The sequence below is a fragment of the Sordaria macrospora genome, chromosome 2, assembly GCF_033870435.1.
Source record: "Sordaria macrospora chromosome 2, complete sequence".
NCBI lineage: Eukaryota > Fungi > Ascomycota > Sordariomycetes > Sordariales > Sordariaceae > Sordaria > Sordaria macrospora.
In genome coordinates this window covers 3,920,448-3,941,847 of record NC_089372.1, presented here as the reverse complement: position 1 = coordinate 3,941,847, position 21,400 = coordinate 3,920,448, and the positions used below count along the sequence as shown (strand labels likewise).

At 51.9% G+C, this 21,400-nt stretch overlaps 7 protein-coding genes across 7 annotated transcripts; 5 read left to right on the top strand and 2 right to left on the bottom strand.

The window, feature by feature from the left end:
- The first annotated feature begins 4,538 nt into the window (after positions 1-4,538).
- Positions 4,539-5,975, top strand: SMAC4_02594 (uncharacterized protein). Its single transcript, XM_003352111.2, has one exon. It carries the CDS (start codon positions 4,788-4,790, stop codon positions 5,907-5,909), a length of 1,122 nt encoding a protein of 373 aa, XP_003352159.1. The 5' UTR covers positions 4,539-4,787; the 3' UTR covers positions 5,910-5,975.
- A 1,091-nt stretch (positions 5,976-7,066) lies between these two features.
- Positions 7,067-8,513, top strand: SMAC4_02595 (uncharacterized protein; the record flags this gene model as incomplete). Its single annotated transcript, XM_066089804.1, has 3 exons — positions 7,067-7,139; positions 7,206-7,483; positions 7,542-8,513. 3 exons carry the CDS (start codon positions 7,067-7,069, stop codon positions 8,511-8,513), a joined length of 1,323 nt encoding a protein of 440 aa, XP_065946187.1.
- A 547-nt stretch (positions 8,514-9,060) lies between these two features.
- Positions 9,061-10,801, top strand: SMAC4_02596 (uncharacterized protein). Its single transcript, XM_003352113.2, has 2 exons — positions 9,061-10,107; positions 10,266-10,801. Exons 1-2 carry the CDS (start codon positions 9,464-9,466, stop codon positions 10,663-10,665), a joined length of 1,044 nt encoding a protein of 347 aa, XP_003352161.1. The 5' UTR covers positions 9,061-9,463; the 3' UTR covers positions 10,666-10,801.
- A 99-nt stretch (positions 10,802-10,900) lies between these two features.
- On the top strand, positions 10,901-12,653 carry SMAC4_02597 (uncharacterized protein). Its single transcript, XM_003352114.2, has 10 exons — positions 10,901-11,028; positions 11,117-11,202; positions 11,268-11,313; positions 11,405-11,492; positions 11,591-11,662; positions 11,720-11,753; positions 11,818-12,031; positions 12,113-12,204; positions 12,275-12,436; positions 12,517-12,653. Exons 2-10 carry the CDS (start codon positions 11,149-11,151, stop codon positions 12,601-12,603), a joined length of 849 nt encoding a protein of 282 aa, XP_003352162.2. The 5' UTR covers positions 10,901-11,028; positions 11,117-11,148; the 3' UTR covers positions 12,604-12,653.
- An 859-nt stretch (positions 12,654-13,512) lies between these two features.
- Positions 13,513-15,447, top strand: SMAC4_02598 (uncharacterized protein; the record flags this gene model as incomplete). Its single annotated transcript, XM_003352115.2, has 3 exons — positions 13,513-13,710; positions 13,927-14,126; positions 14,239-15,447. The coding sequence occupies 3 exons, from the start codon at positions 13,513-13,515 to the stop codon at positions 14,690-14,692; spliced, it is 852 nt and encodes a 283-aa protein (XP_003352163.1). The 3' UTR covers positions 14,693-15,447.
- A 153-nt stretch (positions 15,448-15,600) lies between these two features.
- Positions 15,601-18,072, bottom strand: SMAC4_02599 (uncharacterized protein; the record flags this gene model as incomplete). The annotated part of the gene is made up of 4 exons (XM_003352116.2): positions 15,601-17,068; positions 17,126-17,349; positions 17,556-17,716; positions 17,771-18,072. 4 exons carry the CDS (start codon positions 18,070-18,072, stop codon positions 15,875-15,877), a joined length of 1,881 nt encoding a protein of 626 aa, XP_003352164.1. The 3' UTR covers positions 15,601-15,874.
- Positions 18,073-19,912: 1,840 nt separating this feature from the next.
- On the bottom strand, positions 19,913-21,362 carry SMAC4_02600 (uncharacterized protein; the record flags this gene model as incomplete). Its single annotated transcript, XM_003352117.2, has 3 exons — positions 20,592-21,362; positions 20,222-20,357; positions 19,913-20,115 (listed from the first exon to the last, which is right to left on the bottom strand). The coding sequence occupies exons 1-3, from the start codon at positions 21,345-21,347 to the stop codon at positions 19,913-19,915; spliced, it is 1,095 nt and encodes a 364-aa protein (XP_003352165.2). The 5' UTR covers positions 21,348-21,362.
- Between the last annotated feature and the right edge of the window lie 38 nt (positions 21,363-21,400).

The following is a 21,400-nucleotide window of genomic DNA, read 5'->3' as shown; positions in this document are numbered from 1 at the left end:
CCAGGCACGCTCCAGCAGCAAGGACATCGAAATCGTGACAGCAAATGATGGTTCGGAGTTCAAAGAGCTTGCATGTGTACCCCACAAAAAAAGGACCTAACGGCGGCAGTCTTTTTCTCCTCAACAAGGCATGGTTCGTGCATCCGATAGATAAAATTGCATTTGGCTTTATAATTGTTCCTGGTTTTACGATTCCCAACAACCAGCAGATAGGTGCAAGTGCCTCTGGTGAGCAAGACGTAGCAAGTAACTTTTCCATATTATAATGTGATTAATCATTGGAGTGCCTTCAATCTTACTCAAAAGAGTCCGTACAGATAAGTACATGGGGCTATCCGCATTAGGTATGTATCCGTGTTTCCATGCCAAGGTCTTTCTGGAAATTTCTCATTGTCACCAACCACGCATCCTACTCGGCAGGTACTTACCATCCTTTTTCGGTCGCATGCACGGGTGTGGGTGTCCCGCGGCCTGTTTCAATGCTAAAAAAAAATGCCTGCTTTTCCCCTGCCCGAACTGACCCCGAGACGGATGCCTGTCTCTGGTTTTGCAGTCTCCCTTGTGTGGTTGTTCTCTCGGCGGTCTCCTTCGTCCACTTCCCTTGATTGGCACCATCCTTGAAAATACCAAAACAGATATCTGCACCATACAATAACCACACGCAAGTGGAAACGAAGCGGGAAGTAAGCACTGATAGCCATGAACTGGGCATACTTGGACATACATTGAGCATGCATACGCGCTGACTGCGAAGAACACATTGACATGAATTCTAATGCCAACTGAAGCATTCAACTTTGCAAATCTTTTCTTTGCCATCCAATGGTTCAGATCAGGAAGGCAGGAATGTTCAACTTCTCAACTTCCAGATGTCAGCATCGCTCTGTGCTTCCAAGCTTCGACAGCAGTCATGGAAACACAGTGCCTGAAGCAGCGACAGGGAGCCTTGTTGGGGCCCGGCTGATTGGTGAGATCTGCCTGACAAGGAACAAGATTGGCTCAACGTAAGATACATCCGATTCTTATCGGTAACCGACATGGAGCCAGACTGTGTGACGGTACCTTTCAACCGTTCAAGTCTCGGCTGGAATATTACCAGATAAAAGTCGTCACAAGTTTTAGGCGGGATGCACTGTTAGGTCGCAGGGAAAGAAAAAGCGAAGCCCCACTTTCCTCTGGAAACCTGACCTACACAGTACCTAATTCCCTGAAACTGCAGTGAGGTCGAGTCCCGCTTCAACCCACGCGTCCCCGCCAATGGTACGTACCTGCCCTCGCCAGGCTTCGTTTCCTTGTGAAGCCCAAAACCTTTCTGAAGATCCATCACAACCTCCCAAAGTTCCTCCCACTCTAACTGCATTCGCGCTCGTACACAGTAGTATGAGCCACCCAAAGAGCATCAACCCCGACCGCAGACGAGACCACCGATGCCCGAGTCGTCTCGCAAGCCTCGCTAAAAAGAACACGAACTAACTCTCCACCAGACCGGCATCGCCCTTTGTTGGGGTTGATCGGGGCTGATGTGGTTGATGGCACCTTCGCTGGTGGTGCCCCCAGAACTCGCAGGCCGTGGGGAGGCGAGTCACGAGCTGGGAGTCCGGAAGAGCTGCGCAGAGGCCCAGTTACCGCAATATCAGCTCAGACCTTCTGTCAACCCTCCAACTGGGAAAGCATCATGCGTACATATGCGCAATCTTTCATCAAGCCACAACCGTCAAAACGAGAGCGAACAGCGAAAGCAAGCAGCACTAACAAACCGCCGCAAAAGATCGGCCAGCTCCAAACATGTTGCCAAAACCAGGGTTGCGGGGGGCAACACCCAAGCAATATCAAGGTACGTACCTATTCCTCGTAGGTACACCACTACATTCCAACAGCTCTCGGCCGAGGCCCCGTCCTTCCTAGAGCCATGGGTCTTTGTGGTGGCTCTATTATCGGAATGCCATAATCTGTGCAGCATATTGGACATCCACGCCATCCACGACGTTGCCGCGAGCTCCAGGCAAAGGCATGTACCCACCGAAACGGCGGCAGCAGGGCAAGTTTCGGCCACGGCCACGGCCCACGGAAGGAGACAAATCAGGAATCTCCAAAGACACCTGGCTCACTATCATCACATCCCTCTCGCAGTCGCCAGGAGGCATGTGGGCACTGGGGCATGCCTTCAACACCACGATCCGCTTCTTCGGTGCAACTCTTGCTGTGTCGACAAAAGAAGGCAAAGAACGACAATCCCTAAAACGCAAGGCCCCGAAATCCTGCGCTACTGCTTTCCGTGCTAGCGCTAATTATGACCATTCCTCTTCCTTTTCCTGGCCGACCCTGGCAGATGGTCAGCATGATTCCTAAAAGGTAGGGGGTGTCTAGTGGGGACACGACGCGTGAAGTTCTAATAGGAAGTTGAATGCTTGGAAAGATTTCAATACGTTACGATACACGCCCGGCTCACCGGGGGAAAGCCTGCAGAAAGAACAAGATGCGCGTATTTGCACGACATGGTTGCGGTAACCACCCTTTCAGGCCTTTGAGCCGCGACCGCAGAACCCACGGCCTGGAGCAACACATCAGGGCCAGGCAAGTAGAGCAAGTCAGGGTTTCATCGAACGGCAAGGGGGGAAGACACAGGAGATGCCACATCTCTTTCTGGAAACACCCCCGGCTGAGAAGAATTCGGTACGTTGATCCTGGCCGATTCTCTCGAGATCACACAACGGCCACTTAACTTCCGTACAGGCCTTCGCACAAGTCTTGGCTACTCATCTCACACACCCATCTTTTCCTCACGCACACCCTCCATTGTCCAAGGCGCACCTGTCGTCCCGTGCATTGGGTGCATCAGTGCAAGGACTGGCTTTCAGGGTGTCGCTCCCCGCTCGCTTCGATACCTAGGTACCTCACCTCACTTTAACACGCGAGCATGGTCATGGGCTTTGCAAATGGAAGCCATTTTTGCTGTCAGACTCCACGGCAACTGAAAGTCATGCAGACGACAAGTCTGTTTGCGATCCCTGCCAACCCCAGTTGCAAAAGGGACGCCGCGGGTGGCCATTATCCCCTCCACAGGACGTCCTCCTTGCTCTTGGGCCTCCGCGGCCACAGTGGCTCAAGTGGGTACTCTACGCTGTACCAACCCGATTCTGTACATCACCACCTCCTCACTTTGTTGCGAGTTTTCTCCTCCACCACCTCAGACGGCTATCCCGCCGTGCCTACCTGGCTTACCATGCTGTCACCATGGCTCCCACCTCACTATGACCGAAATGAGGGCACGAGGGGCGGTTAGTTTTGCAAAGCCAGCAATATCCTCGCCCGTCTAGCCACGGGCAACATGCTCCTGTTCAGTCCGACATTGTTCATCCTGCCCTGGGTATCCAAGCCGATACCTCTTTCTGTACCTGCAGAGTATCATTGTGGCTCAAATACGTATGTTTGCTCGTAGTTCTTCACACATGCTCGTGATCGACAGCAGTGAAATACAACCCGCTACTTTGTCGGGCATTGCGCTCGGCTTGACAGGCTATGAGAACCTCACCTCTGAAAGGTTTGGGCCCATCGGTGCGTAATCATTACAAACGCTCTTTGAAGCAGGCGGGTACGACGGGGACGGCAAATAAGGCATATGTTTAACAAACTCGCTTTCAACCGTTGCGGACGGCAGACCACTACTTGTAGGTAATCTGCGCATTGGTACCGTATCCATCAGATTCTCCAAGTATCTGCCCCATATCCAAGTCACCGACTCGGATTATGGAAGGTACGTACTTGCCACTTTCACACTAACAAGCATGCCGGGATGAGGGCACCAAAGAATGGCTCGAGACACGACCCACGGAGACGGAGTGTTGGAGAGTGGAGGCGGTTTCTTTTCCGCTTCATTGCTCCGCTTGACCGCCCACCACCACCCATCTGGAACCTCCGCTCGCTGTTATCGTACGCTTTGAGACGTTGACACTGTGTGTACCTGACGAATGACCATTTGTGGTGGCACAGTGTGTATACCACGATACTTCAATTTCCTCTTGAATCTTGCCTGGCGACCAACCATGGCCCATGCCATGCTTCTCCAGGATGTAACTTACACTGCGAGTACAGTGGTATAAGCCCCACAATAGGTACGTTCTTTAACAGCTTACACGCGACCCAAAAGAATGCACGACGAGGAGGCTGAGGAGCCGCCCTTTTTCCCCCCTGCAACCCCGTAGTGCGTACGGAGCCGTCCCTCGCAAGCACTTCGGATTACCATTGCCCGTCAATATTTCCATCCGGCTTTGCAGTTTGCGTCTACACTACTTGTACCTTGCCCATGATACCCTGCAGTTTATTCTGGTGTGGGCAGAAGCCGAAACCCTTTCAAATTCTTTTTTCTTTTCTTCAAGGTTATCCAGGCTGAAGCATCCCTGCGCGCACATATGACGCAGGCTACCCAAGCCAAAGTCATGGGTAAGCTTCCATTGAGCCCCGTCGACGCGGAGTCTTGCACACGACGGGATTCACTTAACATGCCTCAGCGCCCCATCGGCTGTCTTGTTGTTTCCTTTCGGCGCCAATATGGTCAGATTTCAAACTAGGTTTGATCCATCCAACCGCTTCCAACTTCCATCTCCATCTCGGTTCCTCGGCCGGGGCCCCAAGTGTCTTGCATGGTTTCCGCAATATCATAACTTACACTTCCTTCTCACTTCATATACCCCGTCTATCTTCACTTGGAAAGTTGACCAAGCTTCCCCCACCAAGCAAGATCTTTCCATACACTCTGCCTATCTCTCTCTTCACAACATTCCACCAAGATGATGCCGTTACTGGTTAGCAACAACAACTTCAACATGGATCTCTCCTACCAGGCTCCAATGTTCAACGCCAACATGATGGAAACACCCTTTGACAAAGCGTCACAACAATATATCGCTGCTCATACACGAAACATGTCGAGGGGTTACGGTGGACAGAGGATGAACACCTCGATGCGGATAACAAAGCCCAGCAGCGCCAGCACCAGCCCGCGCTACTCACTTTCGCAGAGGAGGAGGACTTTGATGGGTGATGGGTTCCAGAATCTTTACACTCAACCTGCCGAGGCGGCGTATCTTCCCACTCCTGCGGCTGAGTTCCTGGTCGAGTTCATGTACGAACCGGAGAGGAAGCCAACGACAACAACACGACCGGTTAGCTGGCACCCCTCGTCGCAGCAGGTGGCATATTCCCAGCCTTACTCTCAGGAGTCGACGATGGCATATGCTCCCTACCCATCCTACCAAGATTTTGAGGCTTGCACACAATTTCCGCAACTGCCCCCGACCCCAAGCGTCTACTCCGGCTCCAACTCGCCATGCTCGGCATCCTTCTCGCCACTATCACTCCCTTACGCCAGCGTCGACTTCCAGCAGTCGCAGCATCAGTATGCCACGCAGGGGACTCAGCTCTACCAATCAGCACCAGAATCGCCCCAAAGCATGGCTGGCATGGCCGGCGATCTTTCTTACGCTGCCTTCCCCAAGGCGGAAGGGAATGTTATGGGATGGGCTTCTTATGCGCCGGCGTCGAGCGGCTTGGACACATACACGGCGCCACCTACCCCAAAGAACTTCGAGCTGCCGGAGCAGTTCTCAAACACCAAGGTGGCCTCCGAAGAGCCTGTTTGCTATGAGGCACCAGAAGACGACGAATCTGATGGCGAGATTCTGTACGGCATGGGACTCTACGATCCCCCCGAGACCAACGAGCCTGCCGGCATGGACCTCCACCAGTCTACCGTCTTTTCGCTTCTTGGAAATGCCGGAGCCTACGAGAAGCCCTCGGGCAAGGGCTTGAAGCTCGAGGATGCCTGGGAGCCTCCTGCGAGCGACGATGAAGAGGACAACGAAGAGGAGGAAGAGGATGACGAGGAGGAACAACAGGAGGGGGAGAACTAAAGACTCATGATTATGACACTTGCATTGATGATAAACCGGGAAGAAGCATTATACCGGCAACGGTTTGGGATACAACACATAGCATTTACGGAACACGGATTCCCAGCGAGGATATGGGCTGGAGTCCTATCAAAGGGGTGCATTAACACATTGGGAATGTGTGGCTAGGCGTTTTGGTTTGCGTTTTTTTTTTTTTTTTTTTTTTTTTTTCACGAAGACAAAGATACCCATCTCTTCTGCATATAAATACATGTACATATTGGAACAAACATACGATTCTGTATCCTTGATTCATACACGATCTTCCTTATTCTTTGGCCGCAATGCGTGCCTGCAACTGTGTTGTCGTTCTTGCTGAGCTCTCATATTACCTCTCATCTTGAGCTTGCCGGGACGCCCCTGAATCAAGCAAAAGAGAGTGATGAATAAGCGGCCAGCCGTCAGGGTAAGTGGATCCGGCAAAACAAACAGAACATGTTGTTCGCGATTGGCCGGAGCGTTGCACTGCCCGTCAGGTGACAGTTGTCAGGAATGTTTTGACGGCCAGCCAATCCGCGGTACGTACCTCTTACACCTCAGCTTGCCCAATGCCGGTCGCCGAGAGGAAGGAAGGTCCGGCAGGCAAGCCTGAACCCTTCGGTGGGAAAGAAGGAAGCTTTTGCTACCCCGCCATGGGTGCTTGGCACCAATTCGAACGACAACCAACGACATCGCCGTGGGTGCCCCTCATTGAGGTCAGGAAAAAACGGATAACGCGACTGCCAGGAGCCGTTATCGGCCGGAGCTCCACCAATTGCATCTCCATCCGCGAGCGATGAAGTGTGAGTCAAGCTTGGAAGTCGGTTGCTAGCGGACACAGGACGACAATTGCACAATTGATGACTAGTTCTTGCTTGGTGTGCATGCAGGTTTAGTTTGTAGATCTGATATTCTTTCCCTCCTCCGAATTCGACTTGACAAAACACCAAAACACTGCGTCTGAATCACCTCAGTTTGCAGATATCACAAGTCGCAAAGATGGCTTCCCAACAGTAATGCCACCCCCCTCCCCCCCCCCCCCCAAACAAACCCCCCTACACGCCGTCCTACCCTTATCCCGGGCGACCTTAAGAGCTAGGGATGCTAACCTCAAGTCTCCCATTCTCAGCAAGGTTCTCATGCTTGGCGCTGGCTTCGTCACCCGCCCTACTCTCGATGTCCTCAGCGAATCTGGCATTCCCGTCACCGTCGGTACGTCAACACCTCGACAATAAACGATAAAATGTGCATTTCCGGCTGACTTGAAGGGCACAACAGCCTGCCGTACTCTTGCCTCTGCTCAGAAGCTCTCCGAGGGCGTCAAGAACGCCACCCCCATCTCGCTCGATGTCACCAACGACGAGGCTCTCGATGCTGAGGTTGCCAAGCACGATCTCGTCATCAGCTTGATCCCCTACACCTTCCACGCTACCGTCATCAAGTCGGCTATCCGCCAGAAGAAGCACGTCGTTACCACCAGCTATGTCTCCCCCGCCATGATGGAGCTCGATGCCGAGGCCAAGGCCGCCGGCATCACCGTCATGAACGAGATTGGTGTAAGTCAATTGACATATTAGCTCTCGAAGCTACCATTCGTACTAAGTCGTTCTACAGCTCGATCCTGGTATCGACCACTTGTACGCCATCAAGACCATCGATGAGGTCCACAAGGCTGGCGGCAAAATCCTCTCCTTCCTCTCCTACTGCGGTGGTCTCCCCGCCCCCGAGGACTCCGACAACCCGCTCGGCTACAAGTTCTCCTGGTCTTCTCGTGGTGTCCTGCTCGCTCTCCGCAACGCCGGCAAGTGGTGGCAGGATGGCAAGATTGTCGAGGTTGAGGGCAAGGACCTTATGAAGATGGCCAAGCCCTACTTCATCTACCCCGGCTACGCTTTTGTCGCCTACCCCAACCGCGACTCTACCATCTACAAGGAGCGCTACAACATCCCCGAGGCTCAGACCGTCATCCGTGGCACTCTCCGTTACCAGGGCTTCCCTCAGTTCATCAAGACTCTCGTCGACATTGGTTTCCTTGACGACACCGCCCGCGAAAGCCTGAGCAAGCAGACCCCCTGGAAGGAGGCCACCAAGGAGATTGTTGGTGCCGCTTCCTCCAGCCCGGAGGACCTCGAGGCCGCCATCCTCTCCAAGGCCACATTCGAATCCCCCGAGGACAAGCAGCGCATCCTCAGCGGTCTCCGCTGGATCGGTCTCTTCTCTGACGAGACCATCACCCCCCGCGGCAACCCTCTCGACACTCTTTGCGCCACTCTTGAGCAGAAGATGCAGTTCGAGGAGGGCGAGCGCGACTTGGTCATGCTCCAGCACAAGTTCGAGATCGAGCACGCCGATGGCTCCCGTGAGACCCGTACCTCGACCCTCGTCGAGTACGGTGACCCCAAGGGCTACTCTGCCATGGCCAAGACCGTCGGTGTTCCTTGCGCCGTCGCTGTCAAGCAGGTCCTGAGCGGCCAGATCTCTGGCAAGGGTGTTTTGGCTCCTATGAGCACTGACATCACCGAGCCTTTGATGAAGGAGCTCCATGAGAAGTATGGTATTACCATGATTGAGAAGACCATCTCCTAAGTTATTTGAGCAAAAAAGCTCTTTGGTCAACTGGAAAATGTTGAAAACAAGAAAAGGTGTTCTCTTTGACTAGGACGCCGAGTTGGAAATCCCCGTGGGCGAAGTCAACTGGACTAGACGAAAGGGGTTTATCCCCGATCGGACATGGAGCACATAGAAGGGTTGTGCATGGCGTTGCTTCGGTGAAATGCAAAGATAGCAAAAAGTCGCGGCGTTTAAGAAAACAAAAAGGAGGAAAAGAAAGGGAATTCGCCCGGCAAAGTCAGGCGCCTCATGAAGGTGGCATGTCCATACACTCAGGTTCATGGGGAGGCATGTCATCATGCCGTATTGGGTTTTGCGGGCATGTAGGCATGGATTTAGGTAGTTGCACGAATCGACACCGCATGTTGAAGCCCCATGTGAAATTCCGTCTGCAGTGGCAGGTTTCTGTGTTCTGACGCTTGAACCGCTTAATAAGCTTAATTATTTGCCTGTTTCCATCATTTATTATCATTTGAGGTGATTAGATGAAAACGGCGGTCGTGAGGTCGAGTATAGAGTCGTAAAATTTCAAAACTGAACAAGATCTGAGAAAAGGTCATGCAGTCGAAAATGCCTGGGGGTCCGTGTCCGACACAAAAAGTGTATTTTCCCACCACCACCCAAAAAGCAACGAAATAATAACCGTCAAGATATGATGAGGAGTCAAACGCCCAGACAAACCATCCGTACCGGCTTCAAGTTCTGTTTTGGTGTTTATGGATGAGCTTCATTCATCACACGGATTTTTTGACAGAAATTCCACTGCCGCGCGATGCCGCAAACTCAAATTTAATCCCGACTTCAAAGCTCAAACCTTGAATCCGGTGAACCACTTCAAAGTCCAAATACCGGCCAAAATACCGTGATTTGACACCCTACGAAACCACAACTACTACTACCGGAAGTCAAGGAGGATAAAAGAGAAAATGGTCCAGTACATCTTCACGCCCTGGCGCGACCGCCGCGAACTCCTCGCCGTTCGCCGGCAGTTCTACCCGCATCAGTACGAAACTCAGGCAGCACCACAACCACCACCACAAGAACTATCGCAGCGAGGAGGGTCAGGAACAGCAGCAGCATCAGGATCAAAACGAAGCCGCGCAGCACAAACCACTAACACCCAACGCACCGCCACCACCACCACCCGCAAACGCACCCGAACCGATGACGGCAATGGCTCCTCAGCCAGCGGCGGCGGCACGCAACCCGAGGATGAACATGAAGGCCGACAAGCTCAAGCTCAAGACCAAAACCAAGACAGAGGAAGAGACCAACGCCGCCTAGCCGTCGCTCGCGTCTCCATGTGGATGCAACGCGGTAATTGTCCGCACATGGTTGAGTCGACGGCCTTGCTCATGGCGGCGATTTTGTCGGATGAGGAGCAGACTGGTATTGCTGGTTCTTCCTCGGGCACTTGCAGTTCCTGGACTTCGGGGATGGGGATGGGTATGGGTATGGGAAGGGTCGTGGAAGGGTTCAGGGTTGGTAATGGGATTGGAAGCGGCAATGGGATAGGAGTTATGAGCTCTAGTTATGCGGTTCGGGCGGCTTATTCTGCTGCTTTTAGTCGGTATGTTTTTCTTTCCTTTTTTTTCTTTTTCTTTTTTCTATTCCCTTCTGTCCTTTGTTCGTTCCTTAGCCCCTTTTCCTTTAAACCCTTTTCCCCTCCTTCCTCTGTTCTTTTGCTTTATGGTGTGTGTCGAGAGGCTAACGAACGACAAAAAACAGCTTCGTAACAGGCCTCCTAGACTCCCATCAAGATAAACAGCGCAAAATGTCCATGTACGGCGTCGCCAAGAGCGTCGGGCTTCCCGCGACTTTTGTCGAGCTGAGGCACCAGGCTACGCACGAGCAGCTGCCGAGCTTGACGAGGCTGAGGACCGCGGCGAAGAAGGGGCTGGAGTGGATTTGGGAGTATTATTGGAAGCATTTGCCGGAGGTGGAGGATGAGGATGAGAAGAGGGTGAAGGGTGAGGATGTGATTATGTTGGATGAGGAGGAGGAGGAGGAGGGGAACGAGAAGGATGAGGGTGGTAGTGGTGAGGATGGAGGTGATGAGGATGAGGGACCGGCGTGGCGATTGTATAGTGAGGATGAGTGGGTGCCTAAGCCTATTGGTGCTGTTTGAGGCTTGAATTAGGACTGTTGGGTGGATTTGGCGATGTTTTCATCTGTCGGAGTCTTTAAGTTGCGATACCTTGTGGTGGTCAGCAGTTTCCATACGGCCGTCAAAAAGCTGGTTTCAATCGCTACTGAACCTGGACATGTCGTTTGGTATTGACTTTACCCGCCTGGAAGCGGAGTATGGCATGTTATCTCCGTGAACCTTTTCTGCCGAGCGAGCTTATCCAAGCAGTGATAACGTCATACGGGCAGCACTAACGCACTTCAACTCTTCCTCAACAATTGCACCTTTCCACTTCGCGTGTGTAGGACAACTTCAAAAGTTGCATTATTTTACGGAAAAAGTGTGGTGAACAGAAAAACGTGGGTTAGTCAGCCGTCATCTCCAACATCGCCCAATGCAAGAGAAGAAAGAGCTAACACCGAGCTCCGGGGAGCTTCACTGCGGGGTTCAGACCATCACCAAAAACAAAACAGCTTTGCATCTATGAACACCTTCATCGTCAGGACATCTCTAGCTCCACGACACGTCTATAGACAGGTAGGAAGAGCTCCCAATTTTCTTTCATGAATGGATCTAGAGTGCTGATTTCGTTGGAACTTCAGTTCGCTGCCACCACCCGCAAAATGCATATCAAGTCGATTCCCATGTGTATGTCATCTTCCATCCAGACCCGTCAAGTTCAACGGTTCTCTTTTTAGGAAACCGTGTTGTGTTATTCCTATGCTAACGGATTGAACAGGGACGGGCAGTAGTGACAACTACGCCTACCTCGTTGTTGACGACAAATCCAAAGATGCCGTCATCATCGATCCCGCGAACCCTGAGGAGTGAGTCTCACAGCGTTCTAGCTTTAAGACCAGAATATGCGCGTATTCAACATTCGGTGTGGGAAGGAGATCTGTTGACAGGCAATTTCCGTATGAAGGGTCGCTCCAGTCCTGAAGAAGGCCATCGACGATGGTTCCATCAAGCTCACAGCTATTGTGAACACCCATCAGTGCGTTACCTCCCTTCTGTCTTCCAAATTACCTTCACAGGCTAACATCGCCTCCAGCCATTGGGACCACGCCGGCGGTAACACCAAGCTCGTACGCCCCCCTTCCATTCCCTCCTTAAGAGTTGCGGGTGCAAGGTTTACTCACACATCTACAGCGCACCGCCCTCGGCCTCCCCAATCTCGAAATTATCGGCGGCAGAGACTGCGAGAAGGTGAACAAGACCCCAGCCCACGGCGAAGGTTTCAACATCGGCAGCATCGCCGTCAAGGCTCTGCATACGCCGTGCCACACCCAGGATAGCATATGCTGGTTTATGGAGGATGGGGATGACAAGGTTGTGTTTACTGGGGATACGCTTTTCCATGGAGGTATGTTTTGGCCTCGGGCCCTGGAGTGTTGTTTGGGTTGACATGAAAGCCATGGTGAGACTGACAAGTTGGCAAACGTAGGATGCGGTCGCTTCTTCGAAGGAAATGGTGCGGAGATGCACAAGGCTTTGAACGAGACGCTTGCTGCTTTGCCGGATGAGACTCGTGTTTTCGTAAGTCCACTCAGTCCCTATCTCTACCACGATGCTAGAGAATGTATATCTGACACAAGCTGAATCAAAGCCCGGTCACGAATACACCAAATCCAACGTCAAGTTCTGCATGTCAGTATTGCAGAGCGAGGCCGTCAAGGCTCTTAGCGCTTTCGCGGACAAGAACCAGGAGACGCAGGGCAAGTTCACCATTGGTGACGAGAAGAAGCACAATGTGTTTATGAGGCCTCAGGTAAGAAAGAGTCAATCACTGCTACCCGGGAGACTACCTATCACGAGGAAAAGACAGCAGCTAACCTGGTCGTTCAACAGGACCCTGTGATCCAGAAGGCGACGGGAGAGACCGATCCGGTCGCTATCATGACCAAGTTGAGGGAGATGAAGAACAGCTTCAAGTGAGCGTTGGGATAGGTTCATGAATCATGAAGAATAAAAGAAGTACCCAAGACCCTCTCTCTGTCCTCGTCGTCATCGTCATTGTTCATCCGTGAGGCTGTGACGCTCGATTCCAAATAAAATCTGAACGAACATGCGATCGAGCAACAACATTGCAGGAACGACCTTTTTTAATGGCCAGGGGCAATCGCTGCAACAACGGTTGGTTCTAGAATTCGAGCCACAACATGCTCGTCCCAAGGAACCGAGCACATCAACTCATTCCACAATCTACACAAAAAGCTTCATGTGTCACTCGAGATGTATCCGCAAGCACATGCCATCAAGGCCCGAGACGGGCAAAACAAGATGATTCATGGCTTGACGGAGGGTGGCCATTTGAAGGAATGAACCAGCCGTACATTTATTCTTGCTTCAATGTCCACACTCGCACGCCCTGGGGTTATTTTAAAGGCGACAAGCTCTAGCATATTGATGAAGCTGTGTTGGGTGTTTGTTTTGGGTAAGGGGAAGGGAAGAGATGACAAAGGAAAGGGTATGTTATGTATCATGATCATCATAAGCTTCATCGGTCCCTCTTTCTTCACAGAAAAAAGTAGAGTAGGCATAACCAAAAGGGGGGCCGAACTTGACTGGCCCGCCGTACTCCTTTTACTTTCTTTCACTAGACAGTGAGAAAAAGGGAGGGAGGGATTCTGCTTTGTGACGAACAAGGGATGAAAAAAAGCGTCCGTTCAAGCCGTTCATTGAGAAGAATCGGTTACAATGGATGTGCTGGTGATGGTGTTGCTGTCGGGATCGGTTTTTGTTTTGACAAAGACTGGTGTTTTGGGAGAAGAAGCAAAGATCCAATGGATTTTCGGCAGACTTTTATCTGGGCGTTGTTCTGTCTCCACTCCAAACTGGTGGAAGATGTGGGTCTTGGTTTCTTTGAGCGGGCTCCGCCAACCCGCGCACACACGTGACCAGGCGTCTTCGACACTGCAAACGGCATCCACTTCCTCCTATGTTATCGGCTATTGGATCCACCCGTCAGATAAGCCTAACAGGTCGTTGCGCGCCTGTCGCATGCGCATCATCGTCACCATCGTCATCATCGTCGCCGTCGTGGTCGCATTCGATCGCAAATACAATCAATTGCGCACCATCGCCTGCTGTCGCCCTGCTCCATACTACCAGACATTACGAATCAAACAGCAAAAGAACATCAAATAAATACAAAAGAACAAAATGGTAAACCACCGCACATGCTAACCTGTTCTCTCCCTTACGTAGTAGTCCCTGGCAAGCGCGCTGACCTCATCCCGACTTTGCAATACAATACAGCCCCCAGCAAAGCGCAAAGCAGCAACAGCCTCCTCCTCATCCAAAGCCGCCGGACCGCGCCAATCGAAACTAGCCAAAGAGAACAACATCACCGCCCAAGAAGAAGCCGAGATCAAAGAAGCATTCAGTTTGTTTGCCGAACCAATGGATGGCGAGAAGGAAGGGGTTATTCCTATAGGGGATGTTAGGCGGGCTATGATGTTCGTACTACTTATCCTTTTGACTCCATTTTCCCCAATTCTCCTACCAATCAGTCGCACACTGGAAACCAGATCGTACAAAAGCTAACAAAAAAAAAACAAAAAAAAACAGCGCCCTAGGCATCTCGCCCAAAACAAACCACGAACTCCGCGAATTCACTTCAATTCTCGACCCCGAAGACGAAGGTTTCGCCACCTACCCGTCCTTCCTCGCCATCTGCGCCATCAAGCTTTCGTCACGCGACCGCACCAGCGAAGCGCACATGCGCGAGGTGGACGAGGCGTTTGCTTTGTTTGTTGGGCGCTCGGTTGAAGAAATCGAACAAATCTACAATGATGATCACGACAACGAGGAAGAGGAGGAGTACCCAGAAGAACAACAAGAAAAACCGGTGATAACACTCGCCCATCTTAAAAGGGTCGCGGCCGTGTTGAAGGAGGAAAATGTCACTGACGAGTTGTTGAGGGATATGATACTGGAGGCGAATGGGGGAGCCGGGGTCGGGAGGGGTGTGAGGAGGGAGGAGTTTGATGGGGTTATGAGGAGGGCGGGGGTTTGGAGGTGAGAAAGAAGGGTGGGACCGGGTGAATGAATGATTTTGGAAATTGGAGAACGAAAAAGGCCGAAACGGACAGGGTTAGCTAGACTCCGGGACGAGACTTCTCCCCTACTTTGGGATGCCCGAGAGGACGACTGGGAACTGGGAGCGGCCAGCAGCTGCCAGCTATGGCGTTATTGGGTCCTCAATGACTTGCGTTGGCATGCATGGGGTCGACATCTGAGCTGGACTCTTTGGCTGGATGGCTATGCCAGCCATATTCAATGGGTTCCAACTGTCTGGCAATCCCGGAGCGGCAGATAAGACGAGGCCACCGGCGTACCTACACCTTCTTTTGCTGGGTCGTCGCGTAACTACACGCCCAAGCACGTTGAAAGAGGGGCTTGAAATTGGCCGGATACCACACAACTCGAGCCGAGTTAGTGGAGCCGAGGACTTTGGCCGACGAGATATTTGGGGTCGGAACTTCTCTTCTGGAGGAAGATGAAGATTGGGTTTGAGGGAGGACGATCGGGGACTAGCGGGAAGAAAAGGCACAAGACTGTATCGGGCGGGGGGTTAAAGCACAGGAAGCTCGCCGCAAGTGAGACTCATATACACCCATGAACCAGAGAGTATGCTGGTTGGTCTGTATCACATCCAGAGTGTATTTGATAACGGTACTCTTTTACGAACTATAATGACACAATTGACCACATTCTTATCGTCTCCTGGGTAATACGACAAAAGGGACTTCCTTATCCTTCAAGTGTATGGTACTCTTCTTATTCGTCATTCATAATACATTTCTAACTCGAACAAGTACAAGTGGTAGGTACATAGAAATGGTATGGTACAAGCTTCCCTCAATGTGCCAGCAAACTGGAGAAGGGTATATAAAACAGACACACAAACAAAAAAGAAAGAAAAGAAGGAAAAGAGAAAGTGAAAAGGGACGGTGAAGTCTAGGTATATATGATAGCCAGATGAACGATTGTCCCGTAACGCCGTGCAAAAAAGGAGGGACAGAAGGCAAAAAAGAAAAAAAAAGCGAAAGAAAAGAGAAAACAAGGACACTTCATGTCTTTTGTGTGTTGAACCACTGGGTAATGTCGACTGACATTTCGTACATTCCATCATCTCCGTGTATATCCAAGTTCTATCCGATCCGATAATCATATATCTCTCATTTAATCACCATCGGCCTCGTCACGGTGTATACCTCGCGCTCGACAACAACTCCCCACCATCATCACCCTGGGGGCTTCGCGGGCTAGGTAATTTAGCCTTGGTAGGAGTCGTAGGCGAATACGTCTTCGCACTAAGCGTCACCACCTCCTCAGCCGCAGCCGGGCCAGTTGGCGAGTAAACCTTCGGGCTGAGTGTCTCCAGCTTCTGTGCCGGACTCGCAGGCGTATAAACCTTTGAACTAAGCAGCACCGGCTCATCTGCGGGACTCTTTGAGTTGTAGATGGTGGGACTGAGCGTCTCGAGTTGTTCTTGTTCTTGTTCATGTTTCTCGCCCTCGGCCTCAGGTTCCGTGTACGTCATTGAATCCCTCCGCAGATATTCTTTGTTGACAACGGGCGTATTATTATCAAAGTCCGTTATCAACCGAGGAGAAAGAGGCTGTTGTTTCCTTTCTGGTATTATCGTGTTCTTCCGATCGAGCTTGGGGCAGTTGATGCCGTGGACGTCGGTACCGGGACTGAGGAGTGGAGGTACGTTCTCAACTGACGAGAGACGCAGGCCAATCTGGACTGTTGCTGATGAGACTAGGGAAGAGTTCCTTCGGTGCCCACGGGCGGCGAGGAAACCCATTGATGGTGGGGGCTTGAGGGTACTGGCGTCTGAAAGTGTGGAGGAAGAGACAGGTGTATATGTTGTAGATGATAGTAGGGCGGCGGATGGTCTTGCGGTCGGTGCCCCTGGGTGGGTGGGGAAAAGTGAATAGGACTCTTTTTGCATATGATTTGCGGCGGCAGAGGATGTCGAGGGCATCTGGGCGGGCTCTGGAATCGTGGGTGCACGGAAGAGGATAGTTGGTGTTGTGGGGCTGTTCTCTTCTTCTTCATCTCTGGCCGTCCTTATTAGACTGGCGTTGCTGCCCAAGCGGCGGACTCTGCCGGGGCTCGTCACCGGTCGCATGATGTGGCTGTCGAAGTCCAATCCGCTCGACTCGTATCGTTCGGCCTTGTTGTACCCTTCCCTTCGATTCTCGTAATCGGCATCCTTGTTCTTCGGCCCGATCGTGGATGAGGCGTTGAATTTCAGAAACAAGTATAAACCTCCTGTCATCAAGCCGGAGATATTGGCGACAACAGCAGCAACCATGGACAAGTTGAGAGCGTGCCTTCTTTGGCCCCCAAAAGCAATGACGTAGAAATATGGGATCATAAAAGCCTAGTGAGGTGTGAATACAAGTATACCTGAAGAGCGGGATGATCATGGGAGACTTACTTCAGATATGATGGCTAGTGCCATGTAATAAACCATCCTTGAAGCCGCAGCTCTCTCGACGAGCTCGACCTTGTTGCTCCGGTGCAACCTCACGAAGACGACCACGGCGCAAACCAAGAGCAAAGCAGATATGCCCACAAGAAGACCAAAACACCCGACCGAATAGTGTGCGAGGAACCAGAAAAGCGAAGTGATGCAAAAGTTGGACGAGCGGTCGAGAATAGCTACCAATAGGTTCACAAGGAGAAGCAAGCCAACCACGGAAAGGCAGATTGTCACGTTCCACCTCCCTCGCGGAGCAAACGGCTTCTTTAGCAGGCTCCTTATTGTGACTTCAAGCCCGAACACTAACTGGATATATGGAACGATGAAAACAGCTGGGAATCGTCAGACAGGATCACTGCAGATTGTTGACGCCATATGAGCTTACCAGGAAACATAAACATGGCGATCAGGGTACAACCGGAGCCAAAGAGCGAATCGAGTCCCGTCGATTGGGCAACCGCAAATGTGATGCCCTGGACAACAATACCGGCGGATAGGATAAGCGGGAACGCTTCGGTCGCGGGCACAAAGGAGAAGCCATTCCGACTAAGGGATGCGTAAGCACGTTGCAAAATGATGGTGTTCCATGCCATGCCTCACCTAAACCTAAACCTCTTATTCTCCTTCTTCTCACGTTGGTAGGTATCGGTCAAAATCCCAACAGCCGTCACCAAAGCGGCAATGGTATTGAAAGAAGCCAAGATGATGGTGGATGTTCTGATGGATTTGGCGGCGGCAAACCGGAATTGGGTGAAGGTCTGTGAATCCGTTGCCGAGTTCGTCGCCGACTGGAGCATGCCATAACCCGTCCGGCTCGAATCACTTTCCGGCGTCCATTGCGTGTCGACCCGCGACTCTAACCACCCGCCGCCGCCTCCATCCAAAGCGTAAAATGGCGACATCGGGATGGTTGTAAGACAACCACAAGGTTGGCGATGGCGGTAAGCCGCAGCAGTGGCCTCGGACCGTGTCGTCGTCAAATCATGAAAACCCAACTCGTCGGATTTGCTGACTCGTAGTTGGTTTGATCAAGGTGGGATGAATGGAGAGAAAGAAACATGGGATGGAAGGGTAGATCAAGCATAGCATGCGCTGCTAAGTGTCAAAGGCTTGTGAGCATACTTTGATCCAGACAGGGGGTACCACACGTGGTGGTTGTCCGTGGATTGGACGAAACGAACCCTGAACTCTTGAGCACTGATTCCAGAAGCACACACGATGGTTCAAGAGACATGGCATAGAGCGCACGGGTGAATCCGGACTGGGAATGGATTTCCGGACGGACAGAAGAGAGCCGGCCATGGAACATGGATCATCGAAGGGCAGAATGCCCGGCTCAGGTCATGAACCCCTGCAGGCGAGGCTCCCAACGACGTCGTAGTGAGACCGGACTTGGGGATATCGAGAGAACGTTCAGTTTCTCGACCAGCGATGATATTGGGCCCACACGTCTGAGGCCGTTGAGACTCCTCAAGGGCTTGCACTCGCAAGCCAATCATATGTTCTTGACTCTTCCTCCCTCCAGCTCGAGCTAGGCAAGAATCAACTGCGAGCACGTATAGCTTGCGTGTATGACGGATGATGATCGCGGACAAGGCCTGATGATTGACGACAGATTCGACCAGTGGCCAAGAGGCCTCGATGGCGTATCCATCTTCGACTTCGACGACACCCTTGAACAAGCATCACCGTTGGGTACGGGGCTGGGCAAGCAAGGCCATTGTCTGGGACTCCTTGGGGGAGACAACGGAAAGGCCCAGATCCGGTGTGAGATCGGGGCCAAATGTGAGAAGAGATCCAGGTCATGGACACCGGCGAGATACCATCTGGTTCGGCAAGAGGCCGAGGAGGCGTGTAGGAAGCATGGGATATGCCATTTTTGTTGCAAGGTTGAAGTTCAGACTTGAGGCAGTTCTGGAACAGAAGAGCCCCTTGCTTGATGACCCCAGCGTCCCCTATCGCCAAGCTTGAAGTCTGTGCGTCCAAGGCCTAAATGTGGAGCGTTCCTGCCAAGACCGGTAGCATCCAGGGGTCACTAACACAACCCTAGGGCCAGAACTTCAGAACGATCCTTGTGGAGATCAAACCAGATGAACCTCTTCGCGATAGGAGGAATTCAACATCGTGCCATATTCTCCGAGTCAAAACTCGCTCCAGCTTGACTACGACTACGCTTCTGATATATGCGACTATTGGATCTAAAATCATCATAACTTTGCCTTCCGAGTTGTTGATCCGCATCATCTTCGCTGGGATGGATGGCAGTAGATGTCGGCGAGCTTCCTGAGTGCACGTCCTGGCAAACATGCAGAGGATTAACAAAACTCGAAGAAGAGGATCATATATGCGAGGGATATAGAAGGCAAAACGGCAAGAGAAACATATTTTTTCCACCTTGCCACTGAGTCCCTCTGATCGATTCCCAGCCAGCTTGTTCAATCCTTCTCGCCGTTCATGACGCAAGAGAGCGGAGAGTCGTACGCACGAGCTGCTGTGCAACGAGATGTCGTGCTCGCAACGCCCTGCTGATGGCGATTTACACCGACACGACTGATAAGTTGCGTCTGGACCCCCCAGGGAGGCGCAAGTAGACGTCCACTCACCAACCGCCTCAGGTTCCTTAACCATCCGGCACCACATCCCCCCCTCGTTCCTGACAAAAGGGTGGCACTTTTGCTGCGCTAATTACCCATTAAGTGCTTGAAAGCCTGCCACCTTTTTTGTCGTCGGCGAGCCTCCAAATCACAGAGACTTCTTGACCTTGGCCGCAGCATCCCGGACCTTGAAGGCATCCATAATCTCCCCAGACGCCACATAGATGACATAGGCGGGGATGACCACCCAGAGGCCATTGAAGAAGGTCAAATAGAGCCACAGGTACATCCAGTTGCTAGTGTCGAGGTTGACGCTGCCGACAAGCCACTCGGGGCAGAAGGTCATCCAGCCTAGGTAAGATAGTAAAGTTAACGAGTCAGCTACAGCTGCACCGGCCGAATTGAGAGAACAAAGAGCATGGGGAAAAGGAGAAAGGAGGCACAATAAGGTACTTACCGCCGTAGATCTCAGCCGTAGCAATCATGATCATGATAATGTTGACCCTGGAGTTCTTCTTGGCAATATCATAGCAGACCCAGCAAGCCATGGGGCCCACGACGAAGACGGTGAGGAGTTCGAGACTGACGACGCTCTGTGTGGGCGAGGATGATTAGCATGACTCCCACCATATATACTTCCAAACTGCTTTTCCATGGCCCTCTCCATGGCGGGCCTCATTAGCAGCAGCATCAGCATCATCAACATTGTTCCGCCCCTTCTCTTCTTCGTGGCCCATCCCCTCACCACAATCTCCACCCCCATCCCCATCATATCCCACCCTAAATCTCACTCCCACACTAGACAATAAATCACAGGAATAACTCACCAAATCAACACCCGCCCATCTCTTATCAGCCTTGGCATAAACCATCCACAGCTCCGCCGTCCCCTTTACAATCTTCTCCAGAAACCCGCCATCCAATCCATCGACCGCACCCGCCTTCGCGGGACCACCCACCAGCCCCTCAACAAACCTCCCAGCCACAGCCTGCGCACCATGCACCTTATCAATTCTTCCTAGGTAGTTGTAGGGATCAACGAACACCTCCTTGGGGTCCAAATGGCCCAGGGGCGCGGACGAGAAGAAGCAGTGGTAGAGAAAACTGCCCTCGAGGCAAAAGTGGATTAGCGCGTCGAAGGCATGCCAGATGAAGAGGAACCGGTAGCAAGACGTGGTGGTCTTGGGATCGAGAGCCAGGCGGGACAGAGAGTAAGCTGCCACGAGAATGGCGACCGTGGAAGCGAGAGAGATGAGCGTGGTTTGGTCAAAGAGATCTGGGGGAAGAGTGTTCAGGAATGATTCCAATGACGATGGGGCAGTTGTGGACGCCATCTTGTAATTGCAACTGTGTCTGTTTGATAAGTTTGACGGAATGTTGTTGGGCTTCAACCGAATGGCTCTGAAATCTTGAAGGACACGATGTCGCGAAGTTGATTCTTGTGGTCCGTGCATAACCCCTGCTAGTGTCCACAGCTTGCTGTTTGGATCTACACTCATGTAAGACGTGTGAACTGTTGATGTTTGGCGGCTATCGATATTTTGGATCTGTTGCCATGTCAAATCATGAGTGCAATGTGCCATTTCGGTCGTTTGCCGATGTTGAAATTGCATTGTGAAGAAAGTCATGTTCATCA

Excerpts from the sequence above, each read along its gene's own strand:
- SMAC4_02596 (XM_003352113.2), top strand. The coding sequence starts at position 9,464 with ATGGTCCAGTACATCTTCACGCCCTGGCGCGACCGCCGCGAACTCCTC. Across the intron at positions 10,108-10,265 it reads TATTCTGCTGCTTTTAGTCG|CTTCGTAACAGGCCTCCTAG; the intron begins GTATGTTTTTCT and ends GACAAAAAACAG.
- SMAC4_02597 (XM_003352114.2), top strand. The coding sequence starts at position 11,149 with ATGAACACCTTCATCGTCAGGACATCTCTAGCTCCACGACACGTCTAT. Across the intron at positions 11,754-11,817 it reads CCGGCGGTAACACCAAGCTC|CGCACCGCCCTCGGCCTCCC; the intron begins GTACGCCCCCCT and ends ACACATCTACAG. Across the intron at positions 12,437-12,516 it reads ATGTGTTTATGAGGCCTCAG|GACCCTGTGATCCAGAAGGC; the intron begins GTAAGAAAGAGT and ends GTCGTTCAACAG.
- SMAC4_02594 (XM_003352111.2), top strand. The coding sequence starts at position 4,788 with ATGATGCCGTTACTGGTTAGCAACAACAACTTCAACATGGATCTCTCC.